Source organism: Psittacula echo (assembly GCF_963264785.1).
Source record: "Psittacula echo genome assembly, chromosome: 5".
Taxonomy (NCBI): Eukaryota; Metazoa; Chordata; class Aves; order Psittaciformes; family Psittacidae; genus Psittacula; species Psittacula echo.
In genome coordinates, this window is record NC_137739.1 from 28,898,509 (window position 1) to 28,913,545 (window position 15,037).

Consider the following 15,037-nt stretch of genomic DNA (forward strand, 5'->3'; position numbering starts at 1 on the left):
TTCTGATCTAGTACGGTTTATTGTTTTTGTTTTTCAGAGAAGCTATATTAGGTTTTAACAGAACACTCCAAGTTACTATTTTTAAAATTCTGCTTTACTAGCAGAATTCCCTTTTGGGAAATGCATTCATTTTTAACAGTATAAAGAGGATTCTTCTGCATGTGCTTTAAAATCTAGTTGTGAATTTTGCTGCTCTTTTTGGAATGTACATTTTAGAGAATCAGTGAGTTGGGCGTATGTGCACTCATGTCCTTTATTTAAATTTCTTCCTAATGAACTTGTTGGTTTTTCAGCACCAAACTGGTCGGCTAACTTTGATGTACCCATGGAGACAGCACATGGTGCCAGTCTGGATTCTGTTGGGTCTGATGTGTGGAGTACAGAAGAACCTATGCCAGCAAAAGAAACTGGTTGGGTTTCCTTTTCTGAGTTTGCATCCTCTTTGAGGTAAGAATTGCTAGTGATTCAGGGCAAGCTTGGTTTCCTCGGGGTGTCTGTCTCCACCCAAGCCTGTGTTGATAGTATTCTGGTGGAATACAAGGTGTGTAGTGTCCAAAGGGCCCCATGTCTGTAGGATGGGCAAATGCTAATGTGTCATTATTTTAGAGGGTTTCTAAAGAATATTTGGGTCTTTTAATATTGATCTCTGACCAGAATTTGGACTGGTTTTTTTTCTTTTTTTTCCTTTTTAATTAATTTTTTAGTTTAAACTGAGCCCAGTGAAATCTGGCTTTAAGGGTTATAAAATGTCTGTGATGATTCTGTTTCATGGATAAGACAAACAGGTTTGGGGTTTTGTCAGTGTTCTCTTTTATTTTAAACTTGCATGGTTATACAGCTGTGATACCTAGGTTAGGCAGTTCCGCAGTGTTTTGAGAATGCCTGTGGTACGTTTTCTGTTCTTGGCTTGAACTCCATATGAAACATAACCGAAGTCTGCTTTGTAATACTTAATCATATAGATGCAGATTTTGTGTGGCCAGATACTAGCTGTCAAGAACAGATTCCTTCTCCAGTCAGACTCTTCCTATTATATATCTGGCTCTTAATTGTCTGTTCAGGCATTAAAGAGCTTAGAGATAAAAGAATTACTCAACACACATGCACACACCAGTGTAAACTAGTGTATTGTTTATTGCTTGAGGCAGGTATGTTGATGACAGTGTTAAGGGTTTAGAAAATAAAGTCGTGGAGTTGCCACCTTAGCGACTAGAAAGACATTCTGTAAACGGTGGGAAGTGTTTCAAGTGGCCAAATCTTGTCTTTTGCGTTCCTTCAGAATGAAAAACTCATAGCTATGCTACAAAAATTACTTCTGTAGTGGACAATGAGAGCTGTGTTGGCAGTCTCAGCAGAGAATCATCTTTCAAGTTGTAAAGAGTACGTTTAGAAAGTCAGTTTCATGTAATGTTGGAAACACTACAACGAGTCACATCTTACTTACATGTCTGTTACTACTTGTAATCAAACTAAATAAAAGGTAAAATAAACCTAGCAGCAAACACACACACTCAGTTCAGGTCTGGTGGATTTTGCGTTACTAAACTTCTGTTCAGCATGACTCCTGCAAACAAACTTGGTGTCGTTTAGTTTCAGTAGAGTTGTAGGCCTCATAGGTTTGATACAGAACTAAAAATACTGTTTTAAGAACACTTCATTCTGCTGTTTAGAAGTGTTTCTAAAGTTTTTTTACTTTGTATTTGAAGCTCAAAAGATTCCTTAAGAAGTAATTCTCCTGTGGAAATGGAAACAAACACAGACCCAATTGATCCCTTGAGTGCAAATGTAACTGCTCTTGCAACACACCTAGAGAGTAAGTATGCTAAAATGCAAACAAATTGTTTTTTAAGACTTACACCCAAAAAGAACTTTAAAATTTGGGTTTTCAGAGACCTCTCATTTGGCTCTGCTTCTGTTCTGACAGGTAATGAAAATGACTTGTCAAAGAATTTCCTATTTAAAACCAGAGCCAATGTAACTTGTCAGACATTTAGGGTGGTCACTGTTAGTTAAAATAGTCCCCTGTTTGAAACAGGGGACAGTGTTACTTTTACCTCTAAAAAGCCTGCACTTCAAGAACAGAAAAGCATTACAAAGAAGCTGAGTGTTTTCTGTTAAAAAATCCTGACCTGTATCAGTGCTTCATTAGCTGAGCTGATGCCTGAGACAAGTGGTAGCCGTTAGTTTCCTACTATGTGGCAGTAGGCCAGTAGTCTCAGTGTGTTAAAATTTCCCCTTCCTGCTCATCTCTTTCCAAGTTACCATCATTATGGATGCAATAATTCTTTCTTCATTTATGAACTGGTTAATTAGCATGTTTGGCTTTCAGCTTTTTGTGTATATTATACATGCATAGCAAACAGAATGAGAAGTGCAGATGAGAAGTCCAGGGAGACTGGACTTCCCCAAAGGCTCATCTGACTTCCCAAAGACTTTGAAAGCTTCCTGTCACATTTGTACTGTGTGGGCTTGTGTAACAAATTTGACTGTACAGAAAAATACGTTACTGTAATCCTGCTAAAGCCTTGTTCAGGCAAACCTGTTGCAGTAGCAAAGAAAAATAGTTATGGAACCTGACTTAAGCATCTGTAGGTATTCAAGCTTTCTCTCTCTGTATATGTGTGTGTATATATATATATATATATCTATATATGTAGTGGAGTTTGCAGAAAGGTGCCTTTCTCTGTAAGGAAGAATTCAAGTGTACAAAACTGCAAAAATATTGTTCTGGGTATATTGGCTTCTGTGCTTCCTCATTAAGTAATGAGCTATGTACTAAGTTATTTCTGTGTATCTAGCCCCAGGAAGTGTTGCCATGGAGGCCAGCTCAGATGGAGAGGACGATATAGAAAATGCAGACAAGGTAACTGAAACAGTAATGAACGGCAGCATGAAGGAGACACTGAGCCTTACTGTAGATGCTAAAACTGAAACAGCTGTTTTCAAAAGGTAAGAGTACCTATTTATTGTCTTCCCACCCTTGTCAAATAAGCACTGTTGATGGAACACTGCACATCATCAAAAAAAGCTCATTACAAGTGGTAATTCCTGAGGCTTTAACTAGAAACCTTTGTCCAAAGTAATTGTTTTGAAATTTTCCTTTCAGTTAGTTATTATAACATAAGGCTTTCCTTATCAAGCTTTTAGTGGAAGCTTATTAGAGGAAGACTGGCTAACTTTTGACCCTAATGGACATTATTGTGCATTTTTTTTTATATACAGTTACTCTTTTAACATGCCATTGATAGCATGTCAAAGCTAAGCTTTTTGAATTTTGCACTGAATTGTTTGATTTGGATTGGAACTCCATATCCCTTTCATATAGGAGGATGGAGGACAGAAGTTGAAGGCGAGCCAGGCACTGCTGTTGAGTAACTTGTCAGACATTTGGGATGATCACTGTTGGTGGTATGGATGATGGTGTTAAATCTGTTCTGGACTAGTTAAAATCATTTCCTGTTTAAAACAGGAACCAGTGTTACTGTTACTTCTAAAAAGCCTGCACATCATGAACAGAAAAGCAAACACATCTGTTCTGGTTCTGATGGTACATAGAATTTTAGAATAACCAGAAGAACAAACTCCTTAATTTTGGTGTCTTCTGATACAAAATGCTTGATTCAGAAATAGCTGACTTCCAATGTGGTTATATTCCATATTGCATATATCAATGTTTGATCTTTTCAAGAGAATAAAGCACATTTCCATCTTGTCCACTCAGATTTTGTGACTTTAATGATCAGGTGCTTTTTATGTGGCATCAAATCTTTCTGTAGGGAAACAGAAGCTACCAAGTCTGACCTGCAAAAATAATTAATGCCCATATTAATTTGAGCTGGTGTATTCCTGCACTTCCCCTAGTCTTGACAAATCTGAACATACAACTAGCATTTTGACATGCAACTGTCTTCTCATTATTTTAGGATAATTTCCTAGTATCTGTCCCTATTCTAGCTTTAAAGATTGAAAAGAAATTGTGTATTTTGAAAGTTGTTTAAAAAAAAAAAAAAAAAGTCAGTCTATTTCAGTAGAAAAAAATTCCCAATGTTTGTCCTTTCATTGTCCTTATTTGAAATTCATTTTACTTAGTGTTATTAGATAAGTAGTATTTGTTTTGGATAGCTTTCAGTTACTCTCATTTCCATCCTTTTGATTATCAAAGCAATAAATAACACCACCAGTCTTTAACACCTAACTTGACTTGGTATTTTTTTCAGTGTAGAGAAGGGAGTGTTAATGGCTGCACAGCCCTTACAAATCAAAAGGAGTTGTTAGAGAAATTGAACCAAAGCAGTTTAGGGGAGGGTTGTGATGCAGTGCTGGCTGTGGCATGGAACTGTAGTGCCTTGCTGACTTAGTAAATTATGCACCTGCTCTGCAGTTTATCCTTGTATTATGGGAACACTTTTATATGATCTGCACTGCTATTGTGTTAGATGTTTACAGTTGGATTTAGTTATCAATGGTGGTTTTAACTTCTTTTTAGCTGCTTTAGTTCACCCGCACTTTAAAGTTCTGTGACTTCTGATACTGGTGCAGAAATTAAGGTGAGGAGTAAGCATGTGGTGCCAGTTCTTGCTTGAGCTGTGGTGTAAGTACATCAATTCCTGTAGTTGAAAGGATACAGAGATGCAAAGGAAGGCAGTATCATAGAATTACCCAGGTCAGAAGGGATCTCAAAAGGTAATGTGCTCCAACCTTTCGTGGAAAAGGGATCCCAGGTGAAATTATCTAGCACTCTGTCCAGTCACATCTTGAAAACCTGTAGCAATTTTCATTGGACGCTGGGATCTTAGTTTGGTTGGTAAGGGGAAATAAAGGGAATGTAGGAAGCTGAAAGGTGAGGTATTAAATACAGAGGCTGTTCTACTGCGATAGAGGTATGCGATCTCTTACTGAGTCAATGCTCAAGTGGATTTCTTCAACTTTCAAATATGCCAAAACAAAAATGGGATAGAAAAGTAGTATTTCTTTTGGAATAAATTTGTAAAATAATGGCAGGATTCTAGATTAAGAGACAAGTAGAGTAGCGAGAGGAGGTCCTACTCTGGCCTGTGTACCTGGCAAAGTGGATGCTTCCAGACCCAAATTTTATATAGGTTTCTGCCAATAGGAAACTGATAGTGTTGAAGTCAGTGTTGAGGGAAGGAGAAGCATCATAAGCACACTAGGATTTGTTTGTTGGGTTTTTTTGTGGAAAGCTGCAAAGTTCAAGAGTATGGTTTCTGAATTGAGTTCAAAATGAAGTGAAGAATGCTAGTAGAGAGTATGCCTTTTTAAAAAAATAAAAATTAGGGGATCCATTCTGATGGTGACAAGTGATTTATTTCAAATAAATGCAAAGAGCATTAAGGCAAATGAGATGGAGAGCTCAGGTGGGGAAAACTGGATCTTCATGAGAGATTGCAATGCAAAAGACTGTTTTTTGCAGGCTCTACAGATACAAGGAGGCACAGGATGAAAAAGGATTAATTGAAATTTAAAGGATCAGTTGAAAGGAGGAATGTAAGAATAGGAAGAAAAATCAGTAGCCTTAAGATGTTCATAATTCCTTGTATGAATAGGTTTGTTGCCACAGAAGTTTAAGGTTGATGTTTGTGTCTACTTCAGAGATACCTTGTAACTCTCTCTTGCCTGTAGATGGTCAAATTTGTATCGTAGTGCACTCATGATGGTGTGGCTGAGGTGGGAGTGTATAGGATAGAGGCAGAAAAGCTTTGAATTGGAGGCAAAACACAAGTGTTTGTTTGCTAATTACTTTTGAAGCTGCCTAGTTACATGGTAATGCCTTCTGTAGTGTGAGTGTACTGCTTTTTCACTGAATTGTTTGATTTTGTCTCCGTGGGGATGTTCATGATATAGTCTGGGCTGCAGTCTTAGTACCTCATAACCTATACATCGTATCTCACTGTGGAATTATTAGGGAGATTAATGAAGATGGTGATGAGTTAATGATTCTGCTGATATGTTCCATGGACAGACTTTATTAATGCCAGTTTCTGAGGGAATCTTGATTTCTTTTATACTTTCTTCCATTTTTGCATACTTCTGGCTTCAGAGTGTTGAAATCCTATCGGTATGTATAGTAAAGGATCATGATTGTGATTGTTACCACTTCAGGCATCACACACATTCCTTATTTCTTTTCTGATTTGTATTTGTAAAATCAATGTATTTCCTGCCCTTTTACCCAGCCAAGTTTTAATGGACATAAACACTGGTTCATTATTAGGTGTTTGTAAAGTCTAGAGCCATGTGCTTGATCTTCATGTTGCAATCATAACTTAAAATCCATTTGCATGTGAAATACAGACCTGTCTCCGAGTTTTCTCCTGTTGCCTGAAATTTCCCTACAAGTAAACCTAAATAACTTCTTTCTTTATTTCTAAGTGAGGAAGGAAAATTGTCTACCTCGCAGGAAGCTTCTTGTAAATATGTAGTAGAAGAGAATGCAGAGGTTACGGAAGAGGCTTCTTCAGCTCTGCAGCCTACTAACAGCAGTCCAGAACAGAGGTAACTGCATTCAAGGATGCTTTCAATACTATAAATATCAGTTTGCAACTTTTTCTAATAGGATCAATGTAAAGAGATTAATGAATTCCTGTTTGTCATTGGATTGATATAAACATGTACTTGCATCTGTTTATAAAATTCTCATAATTTATATTTACTGTTGATTCTAAGTCTCTTGAGTTGTCAGAAATATATTTGCCTTGTACTGTTTGTCTTGCAGGGTGTTGTAAATATCCCTGTTCTGTTTTGTGATGTTAGAATAGTGAACAGATACAGTTATGAAAATGGTGATCTAAAAGAAAATATTAGGGGAATATGATTAACTTTGTCCTGAAAATGTATATAATTTAGGTCTACCTTTTTTTTTATTCTGCGTTTTATACCATAAAACAATTTGGGGATGTCCACTAACTAGTTCAGCTGTATGGAAAGGAAATGATGCCTTAAGTTGTGCTTGCTTGATTGTGAATCGGTTGTTGTTTGTTCCCTAGTCTTCATCAGAGGTTAATCTGAATACTTGTAGATGAGAAGATTTTTCAAAGTACATAAATAATTTGTTTCAAATAAAACTTTTCTGAAATATGGAAGCAGCCTGGATTGCTCAGCACACTTACTGGAGGAAAGAAGGGTTTGTGCTTTGTTGGTTTTGGTGTTTAGTTTTTTTTTTTTTTGGCCTCTGGCTGCTAGTGCAGTCTTGGAGAATAGTAATTCAGTATAAATTTTTGGGGTGGTTTTTGCCTCCCAACTTAAAACTGGCTTCATCAAAATCAAATGCACATAGGGCAACACATTAATCACCAAGTATTCTAAATGCTTAATGCAGATATCTCATACCTGAGCTACTTTCTAGGGTTTAGTCAGAGCAGGATTCATCTTTATCTTAAAAGCCTGAAATAATCAAGAGCTTAAAGTAGGTGAGAAGACTTTGACCATTGAAGGCAATATTTGGTGAAGACCTTGCTTTGGAACTTAAGTATTCCTAAGTTCTTTAAAATTAATATCTAGGCAAGAGTTCACTGGTTTTCTAGCACTACCAACTGCTTATTGAACGTCAGGCACAATCCCATAGGCTTGCTTTTTTTGGTGGTAAGACAAAGAGGAGTATGCTGACTTTTCCTGCTTGAGATGTAGTTTAAGGGTGCCCAGAGGAACTGTGCTATCTCAAAGAAAACCCTGTGTAGGAAAATCTAAGTGTGTATTTACTAAACTCTTGAATAACCTGTAAGGTCTGCTTCTCTTCCTGCAGGGCAGGGCTTGAGGGGTCAGAGCTGGGTATGCTGCCTTCTTTTTGAGGAGGTGAGGATGCTCTGAAGGGAGAGAGGATTTTACTTAATTAGAAGCAATTATTGGAGTCACATGGATATGATTCTGAAAATCAGAATTCAGAATATACATACACATTTTCTAAATGTGTATTTAATTAGATGTTTTTAATAGTTTAAAAGCTGTTGTGTTTCTTGACTTTAATAGATTTTAAACTATTAGAGAAATGCAGTATTTCTCTCACAAATCCTGTGAAAGTAATAATTTTGAAGACTTTGTGGGCACTGTGTCTGGATTTCTAGTGAAGGTAAAATTGAAATGCTTTCGTAAGCAAAGATACTGAGTACAGCTCTAGTTACAACCCAGAAGAACTACATGTTCTGGTTATACTGTGTGCAAACTAAGAAAGATGCAAGCATGTTTGACAAATTTAAGTTCTGGATTTTAGGATTGTTTATGGGCTAGTATGTCTTACCTCTGTGGTACTGGCTGTTATGCTAAAACTCTGATACCTTCTCCTGTAAGACAGAACTTCCCGCTCTGCATAAATCCCATGAATTTAATCAAGAAGTGGATTCCAATAAGAAAAAAAACCAAACAAATCATGTATCCTTGGTTAAAGTGGGAAACCCCTAAACTGTCTCTCACAGCCTCTTTGTTATCTGGAGGTACTGTTTTTATCAAGACAGTGGGTTTAATGCTGATAAGCATCAAGTTGTAGGGAAGAAGCCGTTGGGTACCAGCCAATTGCCTTCTGAGTCACGATGCTTGTGTGAACCAACAGGGGGCGCTCGAAGCCAGCATTTGGCTGCGCTGCTCTGGAGTCGAATGGAATCTCGATGGATTCCTGCCCTCGAGCCCCGCTGACTGCAGTGGATCTCAGGGCTTTCTCTAAAGGTGGCTGTCACAGCAGAAACTCGTATAAGCGCAGTATAAATACCAAGATGACTATAATTGTGCTTTTGGGGCTCCATGCATGTATGATTAGTGGGAGGAGTCCCCTAGGTAGGTCTTTGGCTGGTGGCCAGCAATATCTGCAAGGAGATGGACTGTCATGGACTGCTTTCCAGTTAACAAGTGACTTACTGCTATGCAGACCATCAGACTTCCTGTCCATGCAGCAATTACTCTTACCTTCCTGGTTTCCCTAAAAAGTGTTTACTTTTGTCTAGTTCTATCTGTCATTTGTCTAATGTGTACATATTTTTCTTAAAAAGTGTTTTTAGAGCTTAGCAGCCAAAGACTTAGCTAGGGGACTCCTGCTGGTCATGTGCATGTAGAGCACGGACCCAAGAGTGGCTTCTGTGTGATGTACACCATCAGAGAACAGGAGTTACAGGTAACTTTTCTCATATGTTAGTTCCAAATGGGTTTATATTTTATAAGGAACACTTCAGATATATTCAGTAGGCTGTACTGAATGGAAGTTGAGATTTTTTTGCCTTTCTTGCGTACAATTCTTAATATTTTCATGCACTACTGATTTAATCTTTGTGTTAGTCCAGAGCAGTTGAGCCCACGTTTACATTTAACTTGTTATCTAGAAATGTATATACTGTTGTTGTTTTCACTTTTGCAGGTTTGCTCCTTATTTTCCTCCGTACTTCTGAACTTTTCTTGCTAATGGACTGACATTCAAAGTACTTGTGAAGTAGCAGTTTGTAGGTTAGATTAGGAACTAGAGCAGGATTTTGGGGTTTTCTTAAGACGCTGTTGTTTTTCCTGTTGTCTTAGCTGCTTATGTTGAAATGCAACCTTAAATACTCCTGATACTACATTTTACCTTGCAATAAGATTTGGAGAACTATCATAAATGTGCTTTTTATCAGTGGCTCTCTTGGGGAGGTATCACATGTCTAGAGATCACTTAGTAGCTCAGTTAATAAAGGCCAAACACTCTGCAGTGGTGTGCTCAGTTCAAGTGCTATGCTTAGTTAGGCAGTGGGGACTTCAGAAAAATAAATGGGATGAGAGGAAGCATAAGCTATTAATAAGCTAATGCTCCAGCTCAAGGGTCATGCTACGCATGATCTGGGGTGGTTGTTTTGGGGGGAGGTTTCTTTGCATCTACCGAAATTTGTTTTGAATCTTTCTTTTGTATGCTTACATCTTTTTTTGGCCTCTTAGGACTGATCAACACACCCATTTAGGAGAGGCATCTGTTAATGGCCCTGTATGATATGTGATGTCTACTACCTTGGCTGAAGAAAATGAACTGATATCCAGGTGTTTGAGTGTTTCTTTGAGGATTTCATCTAGACCCTGTTGAAGCCAGTCACTGCTGCACTAATTTCGCAAGGGATCAGGACCAGCAACATTTATATTCTAGATTTTAAGACGTTGTACAGAAATTCATAAGTGTAAAAATATTGCACATTGAGAAATACCAATAATTTTTGCGTATGTTTATATTGTATTGTTCTAAATAATGGGTGGCCTGTGAAATAAGATCCTGCTACCCACGTAATGATGACAGTAGTGTTACTATAGTTAAAATGGCTGTAAGAATAGTTTTATAAAAAAAAGTGGATACACAAATCTAATGTATTTGAGACATTACTATTTGACAATTAGTGTGACCAAAGTATTTAGCGGTTTTCATACATTTTTCACCTTGTAAAAAGAAAAGAAAAAAATTAATTCATGTTTCTTCTGAAACTGAAATGCCCTATAAATGTATTTTGGTTGGTTTAGCTTACAAAAGTGATTTACATAAGAATTTTTTGGTGTTCAACATTTTACAACAGGTTTTTTAATTGGTAATTGTTTTCTGTATTGTTCAGAACAGATCAAAAATGTAAGTCTATTGGTAGAGATTTTAAGTATTTATTGCTACAACTTAGTTGACAAATTGATGTTACTGTAAAGCCATATGTTCTGTTAAGTCTTGTTTGCTTGAAACAATACCTTACAGGTGAAACACTAGAATATTTGAAGTGCACATGGCTTGTTGTGTTTGTGATTCACCTGCCTTTTAACCCATTCACCAAGATTTAGTTTAATACCAAGCATTATACAATGGAACATTTCAGAACAATCTGTGTATTTAAAACGCTATAAACCTTTTAGACAAGTCAGATAAATGAAATGCCTGTGCTGCTAATGCAATTACAGTACATGCATTTTGAAAGTATATAGTGTTTTTAATACAAATTTTGGCAGCAGAGCATGTTAATTGTTATTTTCACTGTACTGATCTGTGTGAGGCTTTCATTTGTATGTTCTAAACCAGTTTTTTCTCAGCTGGTTTGTGTATATATATATAGTGATTATGGAAACTAATTCTGTGTAATTTATAATTTTCTATGTCAGTGTAAAATTCCAACAGCCTTCTCAAACAAACAGAAGCAATATAGTGTATATTGCCACCTTGTCTGGTGAAAGGGTTACAAGTACTTCACCTCCTGCACTTTTAGATGCAAATCCTTTTTTGTTTCTGTAATAGTTATATTCATTTATTTTTTACATCATTTGTTTTCTTGACCAGTATTTAAAGCCAAAAGGATACTCTAAACAATGGCCAATGATTTATTTTAGAAGGCGTCCCAAGCAACGTGCCTAAACATTACATTGCATACAGAAATAATAAAACAAACAAACAAAAACTACATATGTATAATGGCATTGCCCTTATTGCTTCCTCTTGCATTTTCTACATTAAATTTCAGTGCCACTTGTCATTGCAAATTGTTGCAAACTGAGAAGTTGTGTGAAAATTGAAAGGGGGAAAACCCCACAATATCACAGATGGAACTGGTAACTGGTTGTCCTTTTCTTTGTTCTTCATAGGTGATGAAATCTAATCGGTTTCTAAGTTGCTTTTTTACTTTAGTTCAGAATTACTTTCAGATCAGCTTGACCAAAAATGTTCTGTGTATTAGCTTTAAGGTTGGCAGCTGTCCTCTTACCACTTTCTGATCTGTTATTGAACAAGCAGGTTTGGAAGCAAAACCACTCATTTCAACATATGAATTGCAATCCAAGTAGAAATTCCAAATACAGAAAAGCAGTGTGTTGGCTTACAGAAGTGACTCTTGTAAGGAGCAAAACTTTTGTCCTTTCCAGTGGAGCTATTTGTCCCTTGCAAACAAGTTGAATTATCTAGCTTCATAGCTATTAAAAGTGATGGAGATATTAGGAGCAAATGACTTGAAACTGTTTCAGCCCTGTTGTCTGCCGTTCAGCACAGTCTTCTAGTATGTTGTCCTTTCTTCTGCTAATGAATGGTCATATCCGTCCACTATCCAGTTAATAACCTCAAAATCGAATAATCAGAATAATCAAAATTGACAAGGGGAGAATTTTGTCCCACTTCCCTCCATTCCTGATAGGTAATACCAGTTGAGTGGAGGTGTGAGGAGTGGTGGTGAGTGGAATTCATCTTTCAGTGTAGTTTGCCTTCTAATTAAAGGGTGCAATAGAGGTAAACTAGGTTGGCTTACCTAATGCTAATTCCTGTACTATTCAGAAGTTCTTCCTGTACTGTTGCAATTATTGTTGGTTTTAACAGTTTGTGAGGGGGGACGGAATTTAAGCCTGGGATGTAACCTAGATTTGATGTAGTGAGAGTTTGTTCTGAGGAGATGTAGGATGTGTTTTACCCGCTAACTTTATTGTTACTTGTATAGGAATCCTGAACTTGAAGAGAAAGTTTTGGAGGTGTGTTTTGAAAGTTTTATGGCAGATAGGGGAGGGTGTACACGCGCCTTTTGCTGTCTTTTAGTAACACTTTATGCTGCTCAGGTAGGCTTACAAAGGTTTGAACATAGCTCTATGTTCATAGAGCTCATAGTTCTTCTGAATGGCTGTGCTACCCAACCTGTTTGATGAAATTTTACTTGCATGCAATGGAATTTGAGTTGTCTTTATTAAAAGGCATTTTAATCCATTTGCGAGATGGACTAAAGTCCAATACCTTTGTACAGGTTTGACTTCCTACAGCACAGAGCATTTAGCTGCAGCTAGGATGAAATAAGCGTTGCACATTTCACAGTGCTCTTTGAAATGCGTAGAGGCTCAGTCACTTCAAACTGAGGAAGATGGAATAAATGCATAAATACATAAAAATGTCAGTTGATGAGGGCAACAGCCCTCTTCTGGTAAAGCTCTTCTACTCAAGCAAGAGTGCATTGCAAGAGGCTCATTGCCTTTTCAGACCCATATCTCTTGTTACCTGGCAGAGTTCATGATTCATGCCCTATTAACCAGTTAAACTTCTTTAAGTGTAAGTGTTGTACTTGATTTTATAGCAAGATTATTCTACTTAAGTAAAAATGTAAACAGTCTTCTTGACTAACATTAATTAAGCCAGCATTCCCCCTGTTCAGTGAGTTCACAGGTAGTCACTGAGAAGACAACAGGATGGTTCAAAGAATCTCGTTCATAGAATCAACTAGGTTGGAAATCAACTTCAAGATCATCAAGTCCAACCATTACCCTGGAACTGCCAAGACCACCACTAAACTGTATCACTGAGGGCCTTATCTACCTGGGTTTTTAACACTTCCAGAGATGGTGATTCCACCACTTCCCTGGGCAGCCTGTTCCAATGCCTGATCACCCTTTTGGAGAAGAAATTCCTAATATCCAATCCAAACCTTCCCCTGGCACAGCTTGAGGCCGTTACCTCTTGTCCTATCGCTTGTTACTTGGGAGAAGAGACCAACCTCCATCTTGCTACAACCTCCTTTCTGGTAGTTGTAGAGTGATAAGGTGCCCCCTGAGCTTTCTCTTCACCAGACTAAACACTCTCAGTTCCCTCAGCTGTTCCTTATCAGACCTGTGCTCCAGACCCTTCACTAGCTCTGTTGACCTGCTCTGGACCCGCTCAAGCACCTCAATGTCTTTCTTGTAGTGAGGGTCTCAGAACTGAACAGAGGACTTCAGGTGGAGCCTCACCAGTGTCAAGTACAGGGGGATGGTCTCTTCTGTAGTCCTGAGAGCCGCAGTATTGCTGATACAGGCCAAGATGCTGTTCTTCTTCTTGGCTGCCTGGACACAAGCTGGCTCCTGTTCAGCTCCGTCAATCAGCACCTCCAGGTGCGTTTCAGTGAGCAGCTTTCCAGCCACTCTGCCCCAAGCCTGGAGTGTTGTATGGGTTGTTGTGGCCAAAGTGCAGGACCCAGCATTTTGCCTTGTTGAACCTCAGACAGTTGGCCACAGCCCATGGATTCAGCCTGTCCAGATACCTCTGCAGAGCCTTCCTATCCTCCAGCAGATCAATACTCCCACACAAATTGGTGGTGTCTGCAAATCTACTAAGGGTGCACTCGACCCCATCATCCAGATAATCAGTAAAGATGTTGGCTGTCTTCTGCTGATATTTGTATCAGACAGTGGCACAAGATTGCTAAGATAAGCCTACTGAGTGTCTGCTAAAACTCAAGTGACCTTGTTTTTGCCAGAGTTCTCCAGAACACTTTTCCTGCTTTATCGTTCTAGAAACACTTGTTAGTGCTGTTAAAGAGGGTGGGTTTTCTGTAGTCACTGCTGAGCCGTCGTTCTGACACGTGCTTTTTATTTAGAAGGGTTTTGCTTTTGATCAGTATGCACAGCAGGGGGACTGTGCATATTGATCAGCCAGCATTCAAATGAGAAAATGTAGTAACTAAGAATTGTGAGATGTTCACGGGATTTTGGGGTCCTATTCTTTCTCCAGGGTCTCTTTGGAGTTAAGTAGCTTAAAAAGGTAAAAGGGCTGAGGAAGTGTGTAGCTCTTCTCAATGCTGTCTATTTTGAAGTACTCTAAAAACAAGTCATTGAACTCGGAAGTGGTGGGTGACTTCAAGATACTTAAATTGTTTTAAGTGTGTAATTTACGTGATCCATACATAATTTGTATTGATTGCTATGTCCAAGCACTTAAGACAGATTTTAACTAAGCTGTATAATATAGGTAGTGACTTGTATGCGCACACATCAATAGGTAGGGTATATTCTTCTTAACATGTCTAGCTGCAGTGTGTGTGGTGCATTTCCTGAATTCCCTGATCTGTAGAATGTTAAGAAGAAGAAAGAGGTAGTTGTGCCTATGGTACAGCCCATTCTGGAGCGCTTCAGTAAGTATAAAATGTTTTTAAGGTCCCGTCCCTACATGTGTAGACACTATCAGTGGTCTCTAGCCAGCCTGAGTGTAACATCACAGGAGAAGAAACTGGTGTCTCTGATTTCTGACACCAGCTTCACCTTCTGTTAAAGAAGATTTCTCTGTTTCCATCATAGTCCAACTACTTGAGCCTTTTTGCTGATGTGTTTATAACTT

General features: G+C 38.2%; 1 protein-coding gene across 16 annotated transcripts in view; it reads left to right on the forward strand.

Moving 5' to 3' along the window:
- Window positions 1–11,386, forward strand: part of PPP6R3 (protein phosphatase 6 regulatory subunit 3) — a 58,394-nt gene extending 47,008 nt beyond the window's left edge. For 13 of the 16 annotated variants that reach the window (XM_080619242.1, XM_080619234.1, XM_080619247.1 and 10 more), the window contains 5 exons: window positions 294–447; window positions 1,707–1,813; window positions 2,799–2,949; window positions 6,391–6,513; window positions 9,904–11,386. In XM_080619242.1, the coding sequence (XP_080475368.1) occupies window positions 294–447; window positions 1,707–1,813; window positions 2,799–2,949; window positions 6,391–6,513; window positions 9,904–9,955 (587 nt within the window). In that variant the 3' untranslated portion in view covers window positions 9,956–11,386. The other 3 variants (XR_013956996.1, XM_080619237.1, XM_080619239.1) reach the window with 3 other exon arrangements.
- Window positions 11,387–15,037: the final 3,651 nt, after the last annotated feature.